This window comes from Takifugu flavidus, chromosome 13 (assembly GCF_003711565.1).
Source record: "Takifugu flavidus isolate HTHZ2018 chromosome 13, ASM371156v2, whole genome shotgun sequence".
Classification (NCBI taxonomy): domain Eukaryota; kingdom Metazoa; phylum Chordata; class Actinopteri; order Tetraodontiformes; family Tetraodontidae; genus Takifugu; species Takifugu flavidus.
The window spans coordinates 3,522,316-3,544,298 of NC_079532.1; the positions used below are offsets into that span (position 1 = coordinate 3,522,316).

A 21,983-nucleotide genomic window follows, 5' to 3' on the forward strand; every position below is an offset into this window, starting at 1 on the left:
GAGTCCTTTTCTCTAGCTGCTGTTGAAAAGAATCTGGAATATGGTCCCCAGAATCAGACGACTTTAGAGAATTTGAATTTATCTTTGTTCTTCATTGTGGTGGATTACAGTACAATGGAAACAGATTGAAACATAACTACCATTAAATCCACACAAACAATATATTTTCCATGAATCCAGTATCAGAATGCAATACGCATTTTAATTTATATTAAATAGAAGTATTTTGATTGTGGGATATAAAAACCACGAGTCTTGTCTCCACAAGGCCTTCCACCTCCAACCTGTGATTAAATTGAATTCATATTTTACTACTAGCTGAAGGGTCTGCAGGGCCCGGAAACAAGGGCAGGTGGGTAGCACATGTGCTCATGTGGATTAAGACAAATACAAATCTAAATGTCGAGGTTTAAGGTGTGATGAACAGCCCAGACTCGATTATTTTGTGTACGGAAGTAGTCTGCGGGGTCAGAGGGTAAAAGGCTATCCCTCTTTCGATTCAGAATACACACAGCCATCTTGGATCTAACGAAGAGAAGGCAAATTGATGCGGTGAGGATACACACACGGTTTTCTCCCTGCGCTTTTAATTCGGCTCGGTGCGGATTCGAGCCTTAGTTGACAGCTACTAATCGCGAAGTTTCTGGCCATTCGGATGCGGCGCCAGTCTGTAACCTTTAGCTCCGGACAGTAGCTGCTGCCTTGGCAGCTGCTGGCTGCAAACGGGAGCCTGCTCTGGGCAGGAGAAAAGGACAGCTGACAGTAGATGTGTGGAGGCACCGAGGGGCCAGTCTGCTGTCTTTAAAGTTGTTGTCGTTTAGTCTCGTTCAAACACTTAGTTTAATTTTTGCCTCGAAAGAAGGCGTTATACGTGGTAAAAGCCCGATTATGGGGCACCTAGCCTGCTAATGTTAGCCGCTCCAGTGTTGGCTAACTAGCATGTTAGCTGTGCATCTGTTGTTGATGGTCTTAAGCACCAGGTCAGGGAAGTCTGCAGGAATTAAGGTTTATAAACCCACATGGAGATTAAACGGGAAAAACTCCTGTCGCTAATGTTACTCCTTTTTATGTACGTGATTAAACTGCCAATAACCACTTGTAAAGAACATTCCTAGCTGATTTAATGGTGTATCTATTGAAAGCATTACCTTACATGTTTCAGTTTTATACGATACTGCTACCAGGAAGTTGAATGAAAGGCTCAACAACCATTTTACAGAATGAATACGGCGCAATTATGACAGGAAAACTTTTTTTTCGACAGTTGGGCAGCACCAAAAATGCAAGTTATTAGCACCCCCCCCAATGGAAATCAGCGTTAATATAATCAAAGCTATGAAATTCTGTCAGGTCCCTTCAGAAACGTACACAATTTTAAAAGGGCTTTGTTTTTCTTTTCTTTTCTTTTTTACAGGTGACAAAGGCATGTTTGGTGCTAGAAAGAAATTTGTAGAGTTCGTTGAGGTAGTCGACAACGACTTTCCTGATGAAAACATGTACTACAGCCAGCCGTCGATGTTCCCACATCGGTCGGACAAAGACGTGAGTGTCCCCCCCCTTCGTGGTGAACATCATACAAAGGAGGACTCCTCTGGAATACTTACTGTCTTAAAAATTCTGTCTAGATCCTTTCATCTCCCTCGCCGTCGTCGTCAAGTCAGCTGTCACAGCTTGGTGCAAGTTTGTACGCTCCACAAAGTAAGTTCTGGGTTGTTGCAATCACATCGCAGTTTTGTCAGACATTATACGACGTAGCGTCGGCAAAAAATGGTTTGTCTCTTTCTGCAGGTGCACTTGGCTTCTCGGTGAGGGGCATGGGAAACAATACACCACAGCTTAACCGAAATCTAACTCAAGGCACGCAGCTACCAAGTCATATCACCCCTACAACGGGGGTCCCCACCATGTCCCTTCATACTCCTCCATCTCCAAGCAGGTATGGAGAAAATGCAGATTTCGCTGCGTACTCGCTTTTCACGCGCACCTTAATCCTGATTCCCCATCTCGTTGGATCAGGGGGACGTTGCCGATGAATTCGAGGAACATGCTGAATCACTCTCAGGTCGGTCAAGGCATCGGGATGAGCGGCAGGACCAACAGTATGGGCAGCTCGGGGTTGGGCAGTCCCAACCGCAGCTCGCCCAGTATCATCTGTATGCCTAAACAGCAACCAGCACGCCAGCCCTTCACTATAAACAGGTAGAGTTCGCTGCAGTCGCACGCCTCCATTTAGCCGCCGTTCCCTCTGCAGTCGCCACAGGAGGTTGTTTTGACGGTCCCCTTCAGTTGTTGCTTTCTCTCTGCAGCATGTCGGGGTTTGGTATGAACCGCAATCAGGTTTTTGGGATGAACAACAGCATCTTTAATGGTACAGGTTAGTGTGCTGATTAACGTGCACTTATTTTGATTCTCGCACATCTCATCTCGCCGCCGCTACGGCCATGGCGGCGTAAAAGCTGACCAGTTTCTCGCCCTGCCGTTGGTGCAGATGGGAGTGAAAATATAACGGGACTGGATCTGTCAGACTTCCCCGCATTAGCAGACAGGAGCCGACGAGAAGGGACTGGAAACCCAACACCAGTGCTCAACCCGCTGGCTGGCCGAGCTCCTTACGGTAGGCCATTTGTTCCAGAAGCCTGTCCTGTTTTACCCCAGCAGAACCGGGTCGCATTCGGAAGGGGAATAAAATCGGATGCACCCGAACGATGGGAGATTGAGCGCTTTGTCCATTTACGGTTTCTCCTCCGCTGTCCTTCAGTCGGCATGGTGACAAAACCGTCGGCTGAACAGACACAAGATTTCTCCATCCACAACGAGGATTTCCCTGCACTGCCCGGCCCCAATTACAAGGACACCACACTGAACAACGACGAAAGCAAAACTGTAAGCGCCAATCACCGAACACACACTGCACCCCCCACCCCCTTAAAAGTAATTGCCAATATGCATTAAGCAGAATGTTTAAAAAGTGTTTTTTTATTTTTTTTTAAATTGTAGAACTTGAACTCCACAAGCAAGAGCACGTCCAGCGCAGACGGGCCCAAGTTCCCCGGAGACAAAACTGCCTCAGCACAGAACAACAACCAGAAGAAAGGGATCCAGGTGTTGCCTGATGGTGAGACCTCTCCGCCATTCGTATCACTCCAGTCCCATTGAGACTCTCCTCCTATACACGCAAGATGGGTGAGGCAGTCTGGCTCTACCCTGCATTTGATGCTGAATGGTGATTGGAGAGAAGACTATTTCAGACGATTGAAACGATGACATCATCAGTGCCCCCGATGACGCAATCGCGCAGTAATTGTTCGAAGGTGGTTCGTTACTCAGCGAGTTGTTTCGCTGCAGGCCGGGTGACGAACATTCCGTCTGGGATGGTAACGGACCAGTTCGGCATGATCGGCCTGCTGACGTTTATCCGGGCAGCAGAGACGGATCCAGGGATGGTGCATTTGGCTCTGGGGAGCGACCTCACGACACTGGGACTCAACCTGAACTCTCCAGAGTAAGAGAGACGTTCACTTTAACCTTTTTTAATTAGAGGGTTTCTCGAGCCAACCGGTGCACGGCTGGAAATTTTCACGTGAGCTGCTTGTGGCGCGAATGCAGGTTACCATAGTTACGCAGTTATTAATACTGTGACATCAGTTCAGTGACATCAGAGGCTCACCACAACTTTGCTTCCTGACAGAAACCTGTACCCCAAGTTCGCCTCGCCGTGGGCGTCCTCACCCTGTCGGCCTCAAGACATCGGTTTGTCTCTTTTATATCTCATGATTGTCGCATCAGTATTGCTCAGCCTGTGTGTGGACCTTTTATAGGAACACATTCTGTAACATTAACACTTCCTGGTTTTTCAGACTTCCACGTTCCCTCCGAATATTTAACCAACATCCACATACGGGACAAGGTAACCACCAACTGCAGAAAAATGCCTTTTTTTTGAATGAATGAATATGCCCCATGACCTGAATTGGTTATTGATTACTGTCGCACCCCGCCCAGTTGGCAGCGATCAAACTGGCTCGATATGGAGAAGACCTGCTGTTCTACCTGTATTACATGAATGGAGGAGACCTGCTACAACTGCTGGCAGCAGTAGAGCTGTGAGTCATCCACGTTTAACCCGAGGAAACCTTTTTGCTTTTCTGAGCTTCCCCGACTTTCTCACTGTTAACCATCACACGTCCACCCCCTGCAAATTCCCCCTGCAGCTTTAACCGGGACTGGAGGTATCACAAAGAGGAGCGAGTTTGGATAACGAGGGCGCCCGGCATGGAGCCTACACTGAAAACCAACACATACGAGAGGGGAACGTACTACTTCTTTGATTGTCATAACTGGAGGAAAGTAGCCAAGGTGAGAATTTGTCATTGGTGCTGAATTTTGAGATGGTATAAAGAAGAAACCTCTTCTAGGTCACATGAGGTGCCTGGAAACACAACTGTAGAACCCCGCCTCGGATTTCTGAGGCATTGTGACCCAACCGTCACCACTGAAAACAGATGTGCTGTTGACATTATTCCCATGGAGATATTGTCATTTCTGGGCCCATATAGCAAGTCTTGGTACTACAACCATGACTCAAAATATTAGGAAATTTTAAGCTCAAGTAAATGTAATCCTGCATCTTGAAGCTCTTTCCAATGTTGTTCAAACTGTGTGTGCAGGAATTTCATCTGGAGTATGACAAGCTGGAGGAGAGGCCACACGTGCCAACAACATTTAACTACAACCCAGCCCAGCAGGCCTTCTAAGGCCCGATCAGTCCAATGGTTGCAGCTGTTCTGCACACAACACTGTCATCCAGGAGGGGGCGCTGTGGTCCACAGTTGGTTTTTATTTTTTGAAGATTTGGCTCTTTGACTGCAGGGGTCATTGCCTCCGATACTGCCCTGCCTTTCCAAAAACGACGTTCTGCCCAAAACATCAACACGTTCTACTTTTATTCTGTGTTCCCCTTCTTTTCTTTAGTTTTTTTATTTTTTTTTCCTCGAGCAGGGTCTGTTATGTTTACATCTCTGTAGCTCATTTTCTGGCTAAAAGTAAAGACTGACCCTGTGTGAGGTTTTTATGCCTCACATTCAATGATGTTGATTCCCAGAGAAGGCAAAGGTAACATTTCCAGATGCAGGTGAAAGAAATGCAATGTTTATTGTTGCACTATATTTAGTAATAAAAGAACACAAAATTTGTTTGTGATTTTTTTTTTTGAGCTCCTGATGAGATTTCAGTTTTGCCACGTGCCCCCTCTCCTGCTGCCTGTGTTTAGTTTTTCCTTCCTCTCGCACCGCCGACCTCTTTCCTCTGCCCGTCTTTCTCTCAGTTGTCCCGAACTTGGGCAAAAATGTAAACGATTCTTTTAGAGGCTAAACAGAAAAACAACTTTCCAGTCTTTGTTACAATTTTGTAAGAATTGTGTACTTTTTTTCTTTGCATCACATTAGTCTATGTATGAATGTGTATATATGACTGCTATATATATATATATGTATGTATATATATATATATGACATCTATTTTGGAAGAAACTTTGCCCTGCCTTGTACCTCGTTTTTATGAGGTAAGGATGCAATTTGTGGATGTACCGTCTCTGGATCTGCTGGACAGGGTGTCACATGACACTATGGGCACTTAAAACATTACAGATTTTAAACATTATGGAAAGCCCTGATGCTGTGCCAAAAAAGGAAATACGACCATCCTTCAAGTCCAAAATAATTTGAATAAAAAGGACGTTTCAATTCGAGCTGTTCACAGCAGCCATCAGCAGCATTTCGTAGGAAACGGGGGGGGAGGGGGGGGATGTCGATTTGAGGAGAAAAAAAAAATCCAGACCGCTCTTGTATTTTCTGAAGTGAACAACTTCTGATGTTTGTATTAAAGCAGAAAAGGCTTTCCTGGACCCGTGTGTGCGTGATTTATGCTCCCCCAAAAGGTCAGTTATGCTCCTCCAGAATAAGGTCGTCTTTAAATGACGTGTACACGTTAGCATCCCGACTGGCTTTTATTCTTATCGTCAACATTCAGCTCAATCTGGATTTTTAAAAAGTTAAAGTAATGAAACCCTGTACTAGAACTAACCAAGTTACCTCTCAAATGTAGCAAAAACAGGAAGAACGTAACTGCCAACTCGAGGATGAAGAAACTTTATCCAGAAAAAGGCACGTGGACATTTCAGACAACTCATGAAAAGGACAAAAACAAGTTTAGTAGCAAGATGATTATACAGTGAAAACATTCAGATGGTCATTGCTCTCCTAGGATTACACAAAAATATGAGCAAAGCTACCATTCGAAGGCCATGAACAGTAAGTCACAGATAGCGTTTTGCAACAAAGAAATACCACGTAATAAAACTGAGATGCAAATTAGTCTCTATTAGAGGACACGCGGCCGAGGCTTCTACTGTAGAAAAATAATTCAGCTCAGACGAGTATCAAAAGGCAGACAAGAGTTTCACTTTCACACCACCTGTTGGTATAAATGCTACAAATCCAGTCTGAGTGTGTTAGCCGGCGTCATCGCTCCAGAGCTGGCGTTTCTGGAGATAAAAGGGGAACGTCGCATTTCTCTAACTAAATCAGTCTCTGTGTCAGGGGAGTCTGGGCTGTCTCTCCCTGAATTACACACCTAAGCATGCTCCAGAGAGCTCTGCCGCAGGAGGTCTTCTGTACATGTCTGACGCTAACGCTCGGCGAGGGTCACAGTGAGGGTCACTTTGTGGCGGGCTCGGCCGGTGTGGAACTGGCTGAAGCCCCTCCTCTGGCAGCTTCATCTATTGGGAGCAGAAAGGCGGATGTAGAAGCACAGCGGTCATCATTCATTACTGGCATGGCTAAGAAAAGCCTGTATGAGGATTTTACATAATTAAAGAGGCCATCAGTTATCACGCCGCCTCCTCCTCACCCTTGTCTTTCTTCTCCAGGGACTCCTCGGCCGCCGTCTTGTCTGCTCTGAAGAAGATCCGGGCACTGCTTAGTGAGAAGTAGAGCAGCTCAAACTCCTGAGGAGAAAGGGGTGTGAGGTAGGCCTTTAGAATCTGCCTGAGGATCATCTGAGATTCCGAATGTACCTGTAGGTATATGTCCAGCCGCTTCTGAGTGAGATTCATCGTTTGCAGCAACTTTTCATCCTGGCTTGTGGATTGGATGTTCTGCTCCTTCACCACGGCGTTAATTTCTTTCCTGTACTTATCTCTGACGGACTGGAACCAGTGCAATGAGTCAAACTCCAAGTACTGGTCCAGCAGCTTCAGTATGTAGGCCACACCTGTAAGATCGAGGGGTGCAGCCATCAGAAAGGAGCACGAGTGCTGCTCCAGTGATGGCCATTCAGTTCATACTGCAACATACCCATTGCAAAGCCATCGTCTGTGAAAGCAGCTCCAGTTTTGTTCTTCTTGTTGAGTTTTTCTTTGCAGCTGATGGAATGTTCCACGAAGTTCACCGTCTACAGGAGGGATTTGTGATTTTTACAATTTAAAACTGCTGCACGGGATGCAAATCCCACAAACACAGAGCAGGTGGTAACACAAAAAACAAATGAAGTGTCCTTGAACCAACCAGTGGGGGTACAATCATGTAGAAGTTCCTCAGGTGCATGTTTTTGGCACTGCGGAACTCAGGGGCAAATACAGCAACCAGCATCTTGAAATACTCAGTCCCCTCTGCAGAGTTGCTGGTCAAGTCCCCCAAAACTGAATCTAGAACACTGGGGAAAAAAGAAAAATGTGTGCATAGAATAGTTGTCTTACATTGTATTGTAGCGCCCCCTACAGGCGTTGTGGGTGAATGACAAAATACCTTCCTATTGAACATTGGCAGAAATAGGTCACACTATGTGCCGCAAACATCAACTATAGGAGACACTGGAACAAGAATCCCAGTCTGTGGAGTTTGTTTAATACCTGGCAGCTCTCTGTGTCTCCTCCGATAATCCTTCCTCCTTCACCAGTTCTTCAAAGTTGACGATGTCCTCAAGGTCGGGAACAAACCTTGAGATACAGAAAAAAACACCTCCAGTGGCAAACATGTCATAAACAGCCCAAAGGGCAAAAACAGCTCTCAGTACCTGATAGCACTGCTGCAACAATGGAGGCCTCCGGAGCGGATCATTCGGACGTAGCCCATGGCGTTCCCTGAAAGTAGGTGGCGTAACATGCAGATGTGCTGTCGGTAGATTGTGAGCCAAAACCTCGATCTAAATCGGCCTCACCGATATGGCTGATGAGCTGTCTGAACTGGTCCAGGTAGCTCTGTCCATCAGGAGTGATGCCCAGCTTCCTGATGCCACGGTTAAACTTCTCTGCCCGCTCAAATGGATACTACAATAAAAACAACAGGTGGCTAAAAGGTCAGGGACTGACTACACAGATCAACCCCGCCCGGTCCTCCTACCTTCTGATCAGATTGATCCTTTGTTTCTCTGAAGAATCGGATGTCCTTGATGAGTCTGGACTTGATGTGCTCATCGTACATGAACTGGCTGAATATGTAAAACTTCTTCCGCAGGAACTGGTAGGTAAAATTAACCTGATGGAACAAACCAACAAGCGGTCAGATCTGAGGGGCAAAGGCACCGACGCCTTCCTGTCCACTTACCGTGGTGTTCATTATGCCTGTGCCGTGGGTCCGGATGGAGTTGGCGATGTGACGGATGTTGATGGTGTTCAAGTGCTTATTGTTACTTGCCTTCTCAATGAAAATCTTCAAGAAAGAAAATGCAGTTTAGGACACGGAGACAAATGCTCGGTTTAACATAAAGACAGCGAAGGAACAGGACCCACCTGGTTGTTGAGGTTATAAAGGTACCGTGAGACAAAGACGTGAATATTCCTCATGATCTCCAGTACATCCAAACCCTGAGGAGATCGTGTTAAAAGGCAGTTAGCGGACCATGTGTCACCTTAATAAAAACCTAATCAGTGGTGAGCAGTAACACAAAACCTGCTCCAGGGTCTGGCTAGGCAGGTGTGCCTCCGTCATGGGGAGCCCGTAGCGCTGCGTGGCCAGGTTTCTCATCTCACTGTAGGTGGCCCAGTCGTGGAGCGCTACCGTGGTCAGGTTGTAGAAGGTCTTGTCTAGATAGTGGGTCACGTAGGCTACAGGGGAGGAGAGGTTATGGCTTCAGCCTCAGCACTGCCAGTATTATAGAGCAGACCTTGTTCCCTTCGGTGTTGACCACAGGGATAAAACGTCCTTATTACAGTCAAACACCACATGAATGAAAAGGAAATACCAGCACCTTTGATGTGGATAAAGCGGTTGAAGAATCGAATCGGTTTGAGGGAGAAGAAGTGAGCCAGGTCCTTCATGCCGACTTTGAAAGGGTTCCTGTCGTCCAGCTTCAGGTGGGTGTGCACAGACAGACGCAGGTCTTTCTCGATCTCCTTACACAGCTTGTCCAGCAAGTGCTGTGGCAGGTCAAAAAAAAAGAATGGGGAGGTCAAAGTTTTGACCTGAATTAGGTATTTCACGGAGGCGTCGCTCTGACACCACACCCTGGTTTATTTCGTCTCTTCTCACCTCGTTGAACACGTCCATGATCTCTTTGTCATAGCTCTCCAGCAGCTGATCACATGACTCCATGTGTTTGGCATGCAACATTGAGGGCACGCTGTCCCTCAGTGCACTAAACATGTACTGTGACCACGGGAAAGCCAATCAAGAGAGGATGAGGGGAAAAAAGTTATTTCAAAATACTGAGTAGGAAGGAAACAACATGATTTTGTACAGGTTTGAGTCTTGCTTGAACGCCACCCGTCGCTTTTCTACCGCCAACTTAAGTTGAAAGTAATCATGTTTATGTACATTTTGTGGTTGTAACTAAAAAGTAAGATTTTCCCAGAAGCTTCTGTTAAAACAGCTTTTTGTCCACCAACCTGTGTCTGCTAACTGTAACAAAAAAAATCAGACCACCGTCCATTCACTGCTGTTTGTCTCCAATTTTATATTCAGTCTCCACAACAACCAGCAGTGGTGAAACAGCACAACACAACTCACATGTATTCGTGCTGCATCTACAGCATTGTCATACACATCATCAAGGTAGATGGGAAACACAGCTCGGTGCCAGTAAAGGAAGCTACAGTCGCACTGCAGCTTGACCCTGAGAGATAAAGGAAATCAGTTCAGGTTAGCATAGAGCGCGATTGCTAGTAATAAATGTTTGATATGGAGGCAGAGACACTCGGTGTTTAGTCTGTTCTTCTCTCAGCACCAGGAATGATGTCAACCCACCTTTCCCTTAACTCGCTGATCAGTTCCAACTTCTTCAGAACAAGCTGCAGCGGCAGCAGCTCTTCGTCTTTAAAGGTTTTCTACGAGACAGATGTTTCACATGTTAAGTAACGCGTACAATAGGAGGGAGCGGACACAGATGAACGCAGAACACACCAGCTGAGTGCCGACACACAGTGCCAGGAACACCACCAGCAGCCGCTCCTTTGTGCTCGGTCCATTAAGAGCGTTTTCTGCCAGCACCAAACTGGAAAGAACATCGAGCCGCTGTTCGCTGTACTTTTTGTCAGAGATCACCCTTTTCTGAAAGAAAGGAAACAGTTGGGATTTTCATTGAAATAGCTATTCTGATGGGAAACAAGTTGCCGTCATTCACCTTGGCGACACCTATGGCGTTGAGGGCCTGTGACTGCAGCTGCTGGGTGATGTGAGAGACAGAGTCTGCTACAACCATGGACCGCCTGTGGAATGTGTGCTCCACTGCCTGGAGGTGAACACACATGCATCAGAACCATGTAAACACACACACACTTCCATCTTTGTGAGGATTTATACTTAAAATTGCGAATTGTAGAAATGTTTTTTTGTAAGTCCAGTGAGAGTGAAATAAAGATGATTCAGATCAGACAAATGGCGACTCCATCTCAGATCATTATGTGAAGGTACACACAGGAAGTATATTGTCATTGTCAGAATGTGGTGTAGTATCTGAAGCCTGTATCTCTTTTGTCTGCAGGCCTTGACCTCTGTAAGACCTCAACTTTTTTTTCAGCCAGCCTTGCACCATCTCAGGATATGTTCCATGTGTGGCCTGTGACCTTTGCCTTTTCATTAGCTCTTAAAGGATGTCTTGTTTTTTGTATGAGCAGCTGCTAAGCGGGGGATGCTGTTGCCCAGAGGCTCCTGATTGTTCTTCACATGAGGATGTGCACCATGAGGACTTCCATTGTTGGTAATAACTGGAATCTATACCATTTGGTTGGCTATATATACACCATTTGGTTGGCTACCGTATATATCAAAGAAGAATGTCTTTACTTGACCATATAAGAAGGAGCTATTGAAGTAAGCACTTCAGAGATCTTCACCATTTGGACCATGAAACCTCCCTCGGCCAAACTGCAGCGTCTGATTGATACCTGACTGTTTGTATGCGAAGATTCCTTCTGTCGTGGATTTTCCCCTACGCTAATACACTCAAACTTATGTTTTCATTAAGTCAATATACCTATGCCAGTGCCAATGAATTGAAGTGCGGGGATACCACAACAAAGTCGAATGATGAGTCAGGGTCAGCTGGTTCACGATCCAAACGATGGTTTATTGTCGATCCACAATTCACCATGCATGAGAAGTAGCCCGGGCTAAGTCTGAAGTCTAACAAGAATCACCCATCTTTTATACTATTCGGAGTCTGGGGCTACTCCGCCCCGGACTCCTCCTTTCAGTTAGCTACTTCTAACCCATTTTCCACCCTTAAGTACCATTTAACATACTTATCAGAAGTCAGGTGTACCTTACAGGGTTTTTTTTAAACAGACGCCTCCTTATTCAAACAGACCATACCTCGGCTACCCTCCTACTTTTCTATTAACCCTTTGTTAGCTTCAGCACGTGTTCAAACAGGGACACATATACATAGCAATTTACCGCTGGTGTTCAAATAGTGACATGCATATACAGCCGGTAGTCAAACAGCAATAGTGACAGCTCGTACATCAAGTATGGTTCATGCATAGGCTAAGTATGGGTCACACATAGGTTATGTTGGCTCTCTAACTTCTCATGATTCTATATGTAATTTTAACCACTCAACTGCCTTAATCACAAGGTCTACTTACTAGATCAAAGGGTAAATATTAAAACCACACATTTTGCCTCTGACGCCTTATGCCTTTTACCCTTTTTTACTACACTTCCTCATCAACACCTCTCAACTACCACCAGAAGAAATATACCACAGTGGCCCATGTGATTAATAGCTCAAGTGGCACAGGTTGAGTTAAATGACAAGATGCACGAAATTCTGTGTTTGCAATGCTAATGTTACATTGTCAGTAAGTTGAACAGAAGGCCAAGGCAACAAGCTCTGTCTAAATAGATTACATCCAGATGTCAGCTAATTGGGAGGGGTTAATGACAATGACACTTGAACCGTATAAGATGAATGCGACCTAGACCTAACTAGTCTTTCAGGGAACCGATCTGACAGACAGGCTTTGTGCTTGAAGAGACCTTGTGTAGTGAAAAAGGGTAACAGGCATAAGGCAACAGAGGCAGAATGTGTGGTTGTTGTATTTAACCTTTGATCTAATGAGTAGACCGTCGTAGTTAATGAGTGCAATGGATAGACCCTTTTAGTTAATGATTAGACAGGTAAAGCGTATGAGAAATGTATACGAGTCATAATGATTAGACAGGTAAAGCGTATGAGAAATGTATACGAGTCATAATGATTAGACAGGTAAAGCGTATGAGAAATGTATACGAGTCATTATCACTGTTTGAACACCTGCTGTATGTATGCATGTCACTATTTGATGTACACATGTCACTGTAGTGAATGTTTGCTATGAGATGGGAAGTCCGGGAAAGTTATCAGAGGGTTAAACAAAAGATGGGAGGCTGCCTGTTTGAACAGGAAGGTGCCTATTAAAAAAAACCATGTAAGGTACACCTGACTTCTGATAAGTGTAATAAACGGTACTTAATGGTGGAAAATGAGTAAAAAATAGCTAACCAGAAGGAGGAGTCCGGGGCGGGGTAGCCCCAGGCTCCAAATAGTATAAAAGAAGGGCAATTCTTGTCAATGATCAGACTTAGCCCGGGCTACTTCTCATGGATGGTGAATTGTGGATCTGCAATAAATCATCATTTGGATCGTGAACCAGCTGAACCTGACTCATCATTCGACCCTGTTGTGGTATCCCCGCACTTTGATTCGTTTGACACTGGCATAGGTATATTGACTTAATAGAAGCATAAGTTTGAGTGTTTTAGCGTAGGGGAAAATCCACTACACTTGAAGCTTTGTAATTTGCCAATAAACTATCTAACCCAGTGTGATCTGTCCTGACTGATGAATGAAGATGCAAGGACATGTAGGGCTGGACGATCTTGCTGTAGATCCGACAATACTAAGCTACATTTTACATTCATGTAATCTATATATGGTGTAGTATCTGACCCGTTCTATGCAGGCTTTACATCTGTAAGGCCGTAATGTGTTTAACAGCCAACCTAAGCACCATATTAGGACATCCTCCACATGTGTGTCCGGTGTCTTCTTCCTTTAGGTAATAGGAGCTGCTAAAAGACAACACTGGAGCCTGTGGGCCCCCGGTGATTCTCACTAGGAGGATGTATAGCATGAAGCATCTTCACTATTCCCTTTTTTGGTCATAACTGAACACCAGACCATTGGGTTGACCATACGGTATAGCGTGAGCTCATCAGTAAAGAATGTGTTTACTCGACTGTATAAGAAGGAGGTGTCGATGTAGACGCCTCGGAGTTCTTCACCAACGGGACCGCGAAACCTCCCTCGGACAAACTGCAGTGTTCGATTGATACCTGACTGTTCTCTCCAATAAACATCTTTGATAACCAAGTCGCTGTCTGCGAAGATTCCTTCCTCATCAACACATCTCGGCTACCACCAGGAGAAGATTTACAACAATGGCTTCAGCTACATCTGGAGTTTTTCTCACTGTCACAGATAAACATGATGCATACGCCTAAAACTATACTATTTGCATTTACAACTAAAGTACATTTTCTAACAGCAATAATTTTACTAAACAAACTCAATGCATCATTGGAAAAACATGGTTTACCTTCCATTTAATTTTTCATTCTTATCATATTCCTTGTAGCCTGTGTGTGCAATTTAACTTTAAAGACCAACCCTCAAACAGTCCTTTGAAGTAGTGAGGACCAACCAAAATCATGTAGCACAGACAGACACTGACACACACCTTGAGCAATTCCACCAGGCGACACAGAGCTTTGACAGACGTTTTGGTCATGGGCCGCTGCATTGACATGTGCATGTTCATTGTGGTTCTAATAATGGTGCCGATGCTATATGCATACAGGACACCCTGTGAGGAGCACAAAACACAGAAGGAACCATTAGTGAAGCCATTTTATACATCTACACACCACATATGAATTTTTAAATAAAGTTTCTACTGTTGTGATTAAAAAAAAAAATACATAAAAATCTTGATTTAAAAAGTACCTGCACGAACACATTACATCTGCTGTTAAGGTCTTCTGTCAGCTTGTCGTTTTGATGCTCTTTGGACAATATGGACTCCATCTTCATCATCCACGATGCCACAAACACGTAATAAGACTGAACGTCCCTGAAAAAGGATGTGTTTTGATTCTGAAAATGAACATTTTACTTTGACAGATTAAAGATGAATGTGATCTGGCACCACGGACTTTGTCAGTGTCTGAGATCGTTGCAGAAGGTAGGCGTCTCTCTGTGCTCGGATGCTTTGCAGACTTTTCTTATCCATCAGTTTCGCCGCGGCTGGGACCTTATTGATAAGAAAAGTGTCAGGAAACCAGATGATGTTTGCAGTCAGTGTGATGGCGGGAACCTAGAGGAAGACGAAAACATTCATCAATGCGACAGGCATGACTTTGGACAAAAGACTGATAAAGACGAGCTGTGGGGAGAGGCAGCAAAAACAATAACCCACCTTTTTACAGATATCCAGCAATGATTTGTAAAGCTTCTTGTCCACAGTCCTGAAAATGTGGAAGTGAAGCACAAACAGACCGCAGATGAGAGAATATTTATCTCTCTGGTCAATCTCCGATGGTTCACCTGCAAGTACAAATGGACTTTACTTGAAAAATGTCTCAAGAAAATCAAACAAATAATCCAAAAAACAGAAACGGACCAATTTTTGACTCAACACTAGTGAAGATGGTGCGAATATTGAAGGCAAACTCCTCAGCAAAGGCACCGTTTTTTGAGACAGTGACCACTTCAGCATCGAACCTCTGCTCCAAACAGGCCTGTTAAAAAGAGATGTGCATCACAGGGTTAATGGTGCGAACAGTCCTCAACTGCAGAAATAAAACACATCACTGGGGTTCCCTTCAACAAACAAATAAATTAAACACACACACACACACCACACACAATAAATTAGAATTTTTTTCCCCCTTAAACACACACACACACACACACGCCCACACACACACCTGCAGTATCATGCCATCCAGGAGTTGTCCCTCAAGCCTAAGCAGAAGTTTCTCAAAAGGTTTCAGCTTCTCTTCAGGGATAGAGAACTTTCCAGGGTTGTGGTGCACAGATTTTAACAACCTAATAATTGGGCATTAAAGCAGAAAATTTAAACAGATTTAAACATACTCAAATATAACACCACAATGACTGTCACTGTGCAATTACAGATAATAGTCAGTTTTACAGTAATGTTAAATATGCCAAAATCTTTGAGAACCTTTTGACTCAGTGCTGGTTTCTGTGTGTCTGTACCTTTTATACATCTTCCAATGATCCTTCAGTGTGGCATGATTTTCCATAATTTCATCCAGTGTAAGAAGCACAACCAACAACTCCCCAAGGTGTTCGTATACGACCTGCAAGGGGAATACAGAATGGTTTATACAAATCCAAGTTAGTTATAATGCTGACAAGATAACAATTAATATTACATCTTATATAATTAACAACAGCTACTAGTAGCTGGCACCATTTTCACATTTAACAGAGACACCTGAATGGCACTACAGGATTGTAGGGTTATGAACTGGCCTGGAGCTCTGTAATATTTGTATCTTGAATTGGTTCTATTTGTTAAATACATTTTGAAATTGGCATTTTTCTTCTTGAAGTCTTCATTCAAAGATTCAAGATAGAAACACAGATGTAAATTATTGATGCTAATCCAGTCCAATCCAGTCTTTCCGCTTGGATGACCTTGTCTTCTTCTTTCAGTCCCATTGGACGCTGGTCCGGTCCTTGTTCCCTGTTGTTCCCCAAATGGCCAGGTCAAAGTTGACAGTTCTTGCAGAGGAACTATCAACACCAGTAAACTATGCTGTCACGTTTTACAATGTCTGTTTAACACTCCCCGTCTGAGTGTCTCCTCCTGATTCCAACTGTCTAAACAACAATCATGTCAAGGAAGGGTCACTGATCTTTATTACACTTGCTAACGATTCTACCATCCCAATTCTACCAACTTCTAAACTACTTCTAACAGAAAACAGAAACATATGGTAGAACATATGGTAACAAGATAAACACAATTCTCTTCAGGGAACAGGGTTGAAGCCGTGGGTGTGAATTTAAAAGGGATTATTCAGGTTTGGGTGAACTGTCCCGTTATCACTCACCTGAAAATGGACACCAGATGACTCAATAACCTTTGGTGGACCCCTACACAGGAGGAAAAACACACAGCTTTTTAATGTGGGCATTCAGTTATTACTAAGAGTAAGTGAAGTTGTAGTTGCTGCTGTGGTGAAATATCGTTAATTGCATTATTATGTTATTGTTATTCTAATAAAAGTAGAAGAGAGTAGTTTCGTATGTAATACGAGAAGGATTAAAAGTGGTAAAGTGGAGTGAGGGAACAGGTCTGTGTGTCAGCATGTTTAGTAAGGAGGACAAAACAATAATGTGTGATATCTGCTTAGGTTAGGCTGGTCAGGCCTGTGCGCCTCTGCGTATGCTGAGAATGAAGTCAAAGACGCCTCTGCACCCACATGGCCTTGGACATGTGTGATACGGTACCATGGTAAAAAAAAAGTGTCGTCAAAACATGAGCAATGTGACCCGGCAAGGACAAACTCACCCCTGCCTGTGTGAGTAGTGTTGCTGATGCAGTCTATGTAACTAAGATATGTCTCCTGCTGTGTAACCATGTCTGTATTTTAATAAAAAGAGACAACGCTGGAGTAGAGTGAGAGTCTCCGGGTCAGCGCGGCAGAGTACGTTTGGTCTCAACTTATGTGGTGAACTTTGTTGGTGCGCCTGCCTGAATACACTTCTGAGGATTTGAGTAAGGATTCGACGACACTGCATCTTACTTGTTATTGTAGAGGGCAGCCAGCTGGTGAACAATGTTGACCACCACTTCATAACATCTTGATACAAAACATGATAACTCCTATCCAAGAGAAACAAAAGAAATTATAATGTTATCTGTAATTAAAATACTTCAAAGTGTGTGTATACACACACACACACACACACACACATATATATTTCTATAAATTTAAAAATTAGTTATATTATTTTACCTGAAGGAATGAGATGAATCTGCCCATTTGAATCTGCAGCTCTCCTTCAACAATACTGGTGTCAGACACTGTGACACAAATGTGCATTTGCATCTTTGTATCAATTTATTAATTAACAATGTATTAAAATCTAGAATAAATTCATGTAGAAACGGTTTACCTCCCTCTCCATAGTATAATAAACCACTGTAGAACTTGGTCTCTGCCTGAGATAAGATAAAGATAAATCAGGGGCGAAATAACATAAAACCACATTAAATTTCATTTTGTTACTGCAGATCAAACAATACAGTTTTACCAGTGTGTTGGCACTATTCTATATGTCTGACACCATTATAACAGATGGCTTAAACACAAACCCATATGCAAAATGCATGTTGCATTTCTGTAGTGTCTTTCTTCTTAGCTTCAAGTATCAGATTTATGCATTGTAGTGGATTTTCCCCTACGCTAAAACACTCAAACTTATGTTTTTATTAAATCAATATACCTATGCCAGTGCCAATGAATTGAAGTGCGGGGATACCACAACAAAGTCGAATGATGAGTCAGGGTCAGCTGGTTCACGATCCAAACGATGGTTTATTGTCGATCCACTATTCACCATGCATGAGAAGTAGCCCGGGTTAAGTCTGAATACTGACAAGAATTGTCCTTCTTTTATACTATTTGGAGCCTGGGGCTACCCCGCCCCGGGCTCTTCCTTCTGGTTAGCTATTTTTACTCATTTTCCACCGTTAAGTACCTTTTTCCCTACTTCAGAAGTCAGGTGTACCTTACATGTTTTTTTTTAAACAGACTCAACAGACCATGCCTTGGCTACTCCCATACTTTCCATTAACCCTCTGATAACTTCCCCGGACTTTCCATCTCAAAGCATACATTCAAGTAGTGACACGTATACATATAGGAGGTGCTCAAACAGTGACAATGGCTAGTACGTTTTGTCTGCATAATCATTAACTACGAAGGTCTAATCGTTAACTCAAAGGTTAAATATTACATCCGCACATTTTGCCTCTGACGCCTTATGCCCGTTACCTTTCTTCACTACAGCATCTGTGTCAGAACACAACTTTAATATAATGTGTCTGACTCTTCCATGTAGTCTGCAAAGTTTTATTAATACATTAATTATGTGCTTGACTCTTCCATGTAATTTTTACAGTATCTTTAATCTACCCGACTCTTATTTCTGTAACCTTTGACGTCAAGCGGCACTTTAACTATTAGTACCAAGTCCCTTTTGATGCTGCACTAGTCTCTGGGCCTTGAAAGAATCTGGATTTTTTTATTGTGCCAAATTAATTCACTAATAGAAATTAATTAAATAAACTTACAAGAGCAAAAGGAGTTTTAAGGTATAAAAAATGAGACACAAGCATTGGTTTTAAGCACTTCCTTGGTGCCCCCTTGGGGATGTTCACATTTGTAGGTTTTGGACTTGACTCTTCTGAACTCCTGTGCTCACTTGGACTCAGCCTACTTTTCTTATGGTGAAGACGTGAAAAACGCCACATCACTTTGGCCAAAAATATTGCTTTTAAATATTTTATTGAAAGGAAATATGCATTTGTTTGAGGACAGCACCTGATTTTAGGTCTTGAGGCTGACATGGAGATTTCCTCGTCTTCGTGATCAGAAAAACGCAAGTGAGCAGAAGAGTTCAAGAGTCAAGTCCAAGACGTTTATTCCCCCCAAAAAACAGCGATGTACAACAGAGAAGAAACGTGAGCAATCTCAAGGGAGCTCCAAGGAAGAACTAAAAACCCAAAGCTTGTGTCTACCTTAAAATCTGAGCGTAGGGGACCACCCCTCACACCTCTTTTGCTTATATAATTTTACTTAGTTTGTTCCCATTGGTGGATTACTTTGATACGATCTCATCATAAACCTTTTCTTGGTGTCCGAAATAATGACGGCTTCTCCATCTGTCTACCTCTTCTCCCATGTTCCATTTCTTTTGGTGTCTGCATCACTTTGGTTTTTTAAAAAGATATGTCAGGTGCTGGATTCCTTAGTGCCCCTCAGATCTAATTTGGGGACTTTCACCTGCACTTTAAGATGACAATGCAGCTATCAGCCACTGACTACGTACATCATACACCATTAAATTATATTTCACTGAGTGGAATGCACACATGTATAGAACTGAAACTCTTGGATACAATAACCATATTCCTCTTGGCTCAGAACTTACATGAAACATAAATCACATGTTCTTAGCCACATTCTTGTTAGATAAAACTTATTGGAGACATTAACCCTATGCCTTTAAGCTAAACTAGAAACATAAACTTTTAAGCTAAGGAAAGAAATACACTAGATAGCTACACAAGATCAACTCATCAAACAGATCAAACCTTTTATCCAGTTTTAACCAGTTGATCTATTCTGTAGTGCTGACCTTCACTCCAATCCATTTCAGTTACAGCCGCTTATTCAAAACTAATCTCAACATAATTGTGCAGTTATATGTAAACTCTGAATAATGAGCGTGTGTTTCAGGTTGGAACGTGCACGGCAGATGCTTACCTCATACTTAAGCTTTTTCACTTCACTGCAGAGAGCAGCATAAACTGTTATGACTTTATTTAAAACCTGCAGATAGTATAAAAATAGCAGGTATCAAAACAATTTAAAAGCTCAACCTATAGGATTTATATTTATTTACCTTATTGTCTGTTTTTATTAATTCCAATATAGAAGACTGCTCATAAGGGAGAAGCTAAAGGAGAATAGGAATTGTTAGAAAATCAAATTCCACAAATATAATGATAGTAACAAATGGGGGAAAAAAACAACTTTCTGTTTTTTAAGTTTAAGTTTTTTAAGTGTTACTTTTAGGGCAATGGGGTCCAGGGTGAAATCCCAGACATCTCCAATGGTGTCATCCAGAGCCTCCTCAATGCCTCTGAGCTGGGATGTGTATTCCTCCAGAAACTTGCTGTAGTTCTTCAGCTGAACCTCTGTGTGTATTTCTGTCCAGGATCACATCAAACACAAACACAACAAAATGTCAAAAAATAAATAAAAATCAAACAGGAAAAATCCTGACCGCTTGCATTTATACAGTGAGCAAACTGCCACACAATATTAAATGACAATGAGTGCACCTATAGTAAATATAGCTGATATGACCCAACAATATGTTATTGTCAGCTGCCTTAACTTTGTTTTAGTGTAACTACAGGCCTGTTTCATTAAGACAACCAACACAATTAAAAAATGAGATATAATTAAATTGTTTAAAAATTATCGATTGGAGGAATATTTGTTTCCCTTTGACGCTGACAGGTGATTCACCCCAGTAAATAGACGGTACCCGGAGTTACAGCGTCTAGCTAGCCACAGAAGCTAGCATTGAAATGTAGGGAGATATTAGTTATTTTTCCAACTCGTCAGACCAAATGGTTGTACTTACTCTGTGAACCGTCGTCAAAACGATCAAACTCCCAGTCATGTGTCATCGTTTCTACCGCCATTCTGGCAGCAAAGGTACCCAAAACACGGATGCTAAGAGACGTACCAACACGGTCCCATGATAGGTCTCATGATTTTGTGAATTGTCGCGAGTGCTCATGGGAAAACGAGTGCGGAAAAGAACTATTTATCCTCACTTTACATGTGGAACATAAGATCTTGTTAAATTTAAACAAAATTTAAATGTAAACACTCGGAAGAAAATAGTGTACAAGGATACATTTTTAAAACTAATGTTTTTCTATGTTCTGGTGTGTGTGTGTGTGGTGTGTGTGTGTGTGTGTGCGTGCGTGCGTGCGTGCGTGTGTGTGTGTGTGTGTGTGTGTGTGTGTGTGATGTGTTGACAGTTTCTTGACAGATGACTGAGGCTGCAGCGAAGAGGAAGACTCACACTGACTGTGGAGTGCGAGAATAGATGCCTTCTTCATCTATGGTTTTTCTCAGAGGGTAGGTTGTTTTTAACCTTTTTAAAACATTTGCCTTTTAACAATGTTACTGTGGATTTTCCTGTTATTTTTAACTTCTGAATATTTAAGTAATGTATGGGAACACGTTTAAATAGCTGTAATGAATGGATTTACATTGGTTATAGGAACATCCACTCTATGTAACATTTTAAGTGTCAAAAGTACCTTGGTCATTATATTTGCATCTCTTGCGTAGAATTTTTTAAAAATTGTAATTTATAATTACTTCAGTGTTTGAATATCATTATTTTTTTAAGGCAAATAATACGTGAGCAAAACATAAAGTGTTCTGCTAACTAATCATGCAAAAAAATAAATATTTTTAAGAAAGGAGGCAGAGGGCAAACACATGTGGTCATCAATCTTCCAGGTTCCCATGGCAACATTGTTGCCATCAACAAATTTTGGTTATGCATACAAGCATGCATGCATACAAGCAAAGAAAAAAATCAACCAAGGAATTAAATATAACTTGTCTTCCAGCAATTCTATAATGAGCATA

At 42.8% G+C, this 21,983-nt stretch overlaps 2 protein-coding genes and 1 long non-coding RNA gene across 5 annotated transcripts; 1 reads left to right on the forward strand and 2 right to left on the reverse strand.

Moving 5' to 3' along the window:
• The first annotated feature begins 399 nt into the window (after positions 1 to 399).
• cnot2 (CCR4-NOT transcription complex, subunit 2) lies at positions 400 to 5,192 on the forward strand. 3 transcript variants are annotated; one of them, XM_057050805.1, is made up of 15 exons: positions 400 to 552; positions 1,415 to 1,542; positions 1,626 to 1,698; positions 1,789 to 1,936; positions 2,017 to 2,199; positions 2,307 to 2,374; positions 2,489 to 2,614; positions 2,759 to 2,883; positions 2,998 to 3,115; positions 3,346 to 3,502; positions 3,689 to 3,750; positions 3,858 to 3,907; positions 4,003 to 4,103; positions 4,212 to 4,356; positions 4,668 to 5,192. In XM_057050805.1, the coding sequence occupies exons 2-15, from the start codon at positions 1,426 to 1,428 to the stop codon at positions 4,752 to 4,754; spliced, it is 1,560 nt and encodes a 519-aa protein (XP_056906785.1). In that variant the 5' UTR covers positions 400 to 552; positions 1,415 to 1,425; the 3' UTR covers positions 4,755 to 5,192. The 3 variants fall into 3 exon arrangements, with proteins under 3 accessions (XP_056906785.1, XP_056906786.1, XP_056906787.1); XM_057050806.1 differs by having other exon boundaries at positions 2,307 to 2,368; XM_057050807.1 differs by lacking the exon at positions 400 to 552 and adding an exon at positions 976 to 980.
• Positions 5,193 to 6,130: 938 nt separating this feature from the next.
• washc4 (WASH complex subunit 4) lies at positions 6,131 to 21,129 on the reverse strand. Its single transcript, XM_057050799.1, has 33 exons — positions 20,956 to 21,129; positions 20,373 to 20,512; positions 20,206 to 20,259; positions 20,067 to 20,132; positions 17,692 to 17,737; positions 17,532 to 17,599; positions 17,319 to 17,398; positions 16,623 to 16,665; positions 15,760 to 15,863; positions 15,465 to 15,585; positions 15,158 to 15,275; positions 14,954 to 15,081; positions 14,691 to 14,851; positions 14,482 to 14,608; positions 14,216 to 14,341; positions 10,615 to 10,722; positions 10,395 to 10,541; positions 10,239 to 10,318; positions 10,002 to 10,107; positions 9,525 to 9,641; positions 9,244 to 9,412; positions 8,946 to 9,100; positions 8,786 to 8,860; positions 8,601 to 8,705; positions 8,397 to 8,531; positions 8,215 to 8,323; positions 8,071 to 8,137; positions 7,907 to 7,993; positions 7,563 to 7,710; positions 7,353 to 7,449; positions 7,073 to 7,269; positions 6,907 to 7,003; positions 6,131 to 6,775 (listed from the first exon to the last, which is right to left on the reverse strand). The coding sequence occupies exons 1-33, from the start codon at positions 21,014 to 21,016 to the stop codon at positions 6,714 to 6,716; spliced, it is 3,504 nt and encodes a 1,167-aa protein (XP_056906779.1). The 5' UTR covers positions 21,017 to 21,129; the 3' UTR covers positions 6,131 to 6,713.
• Positions 10,829 to 12,384, reverse strand: LOC130535670 (uncharacterized). Its single transcript, XR_008953188.1, has 2 exons — positions 12,140 to 12,384; positions 10,829 to 11,381 (listed from the first exon to the last, which is right to left on the reverse strand). It is a non-coding gene; the product is annotated as an uncharacterized LOC130535670 (long non-coding RNA).
• Positions 21,130 to 21,983: the final 854 nt, after the last annotated feature.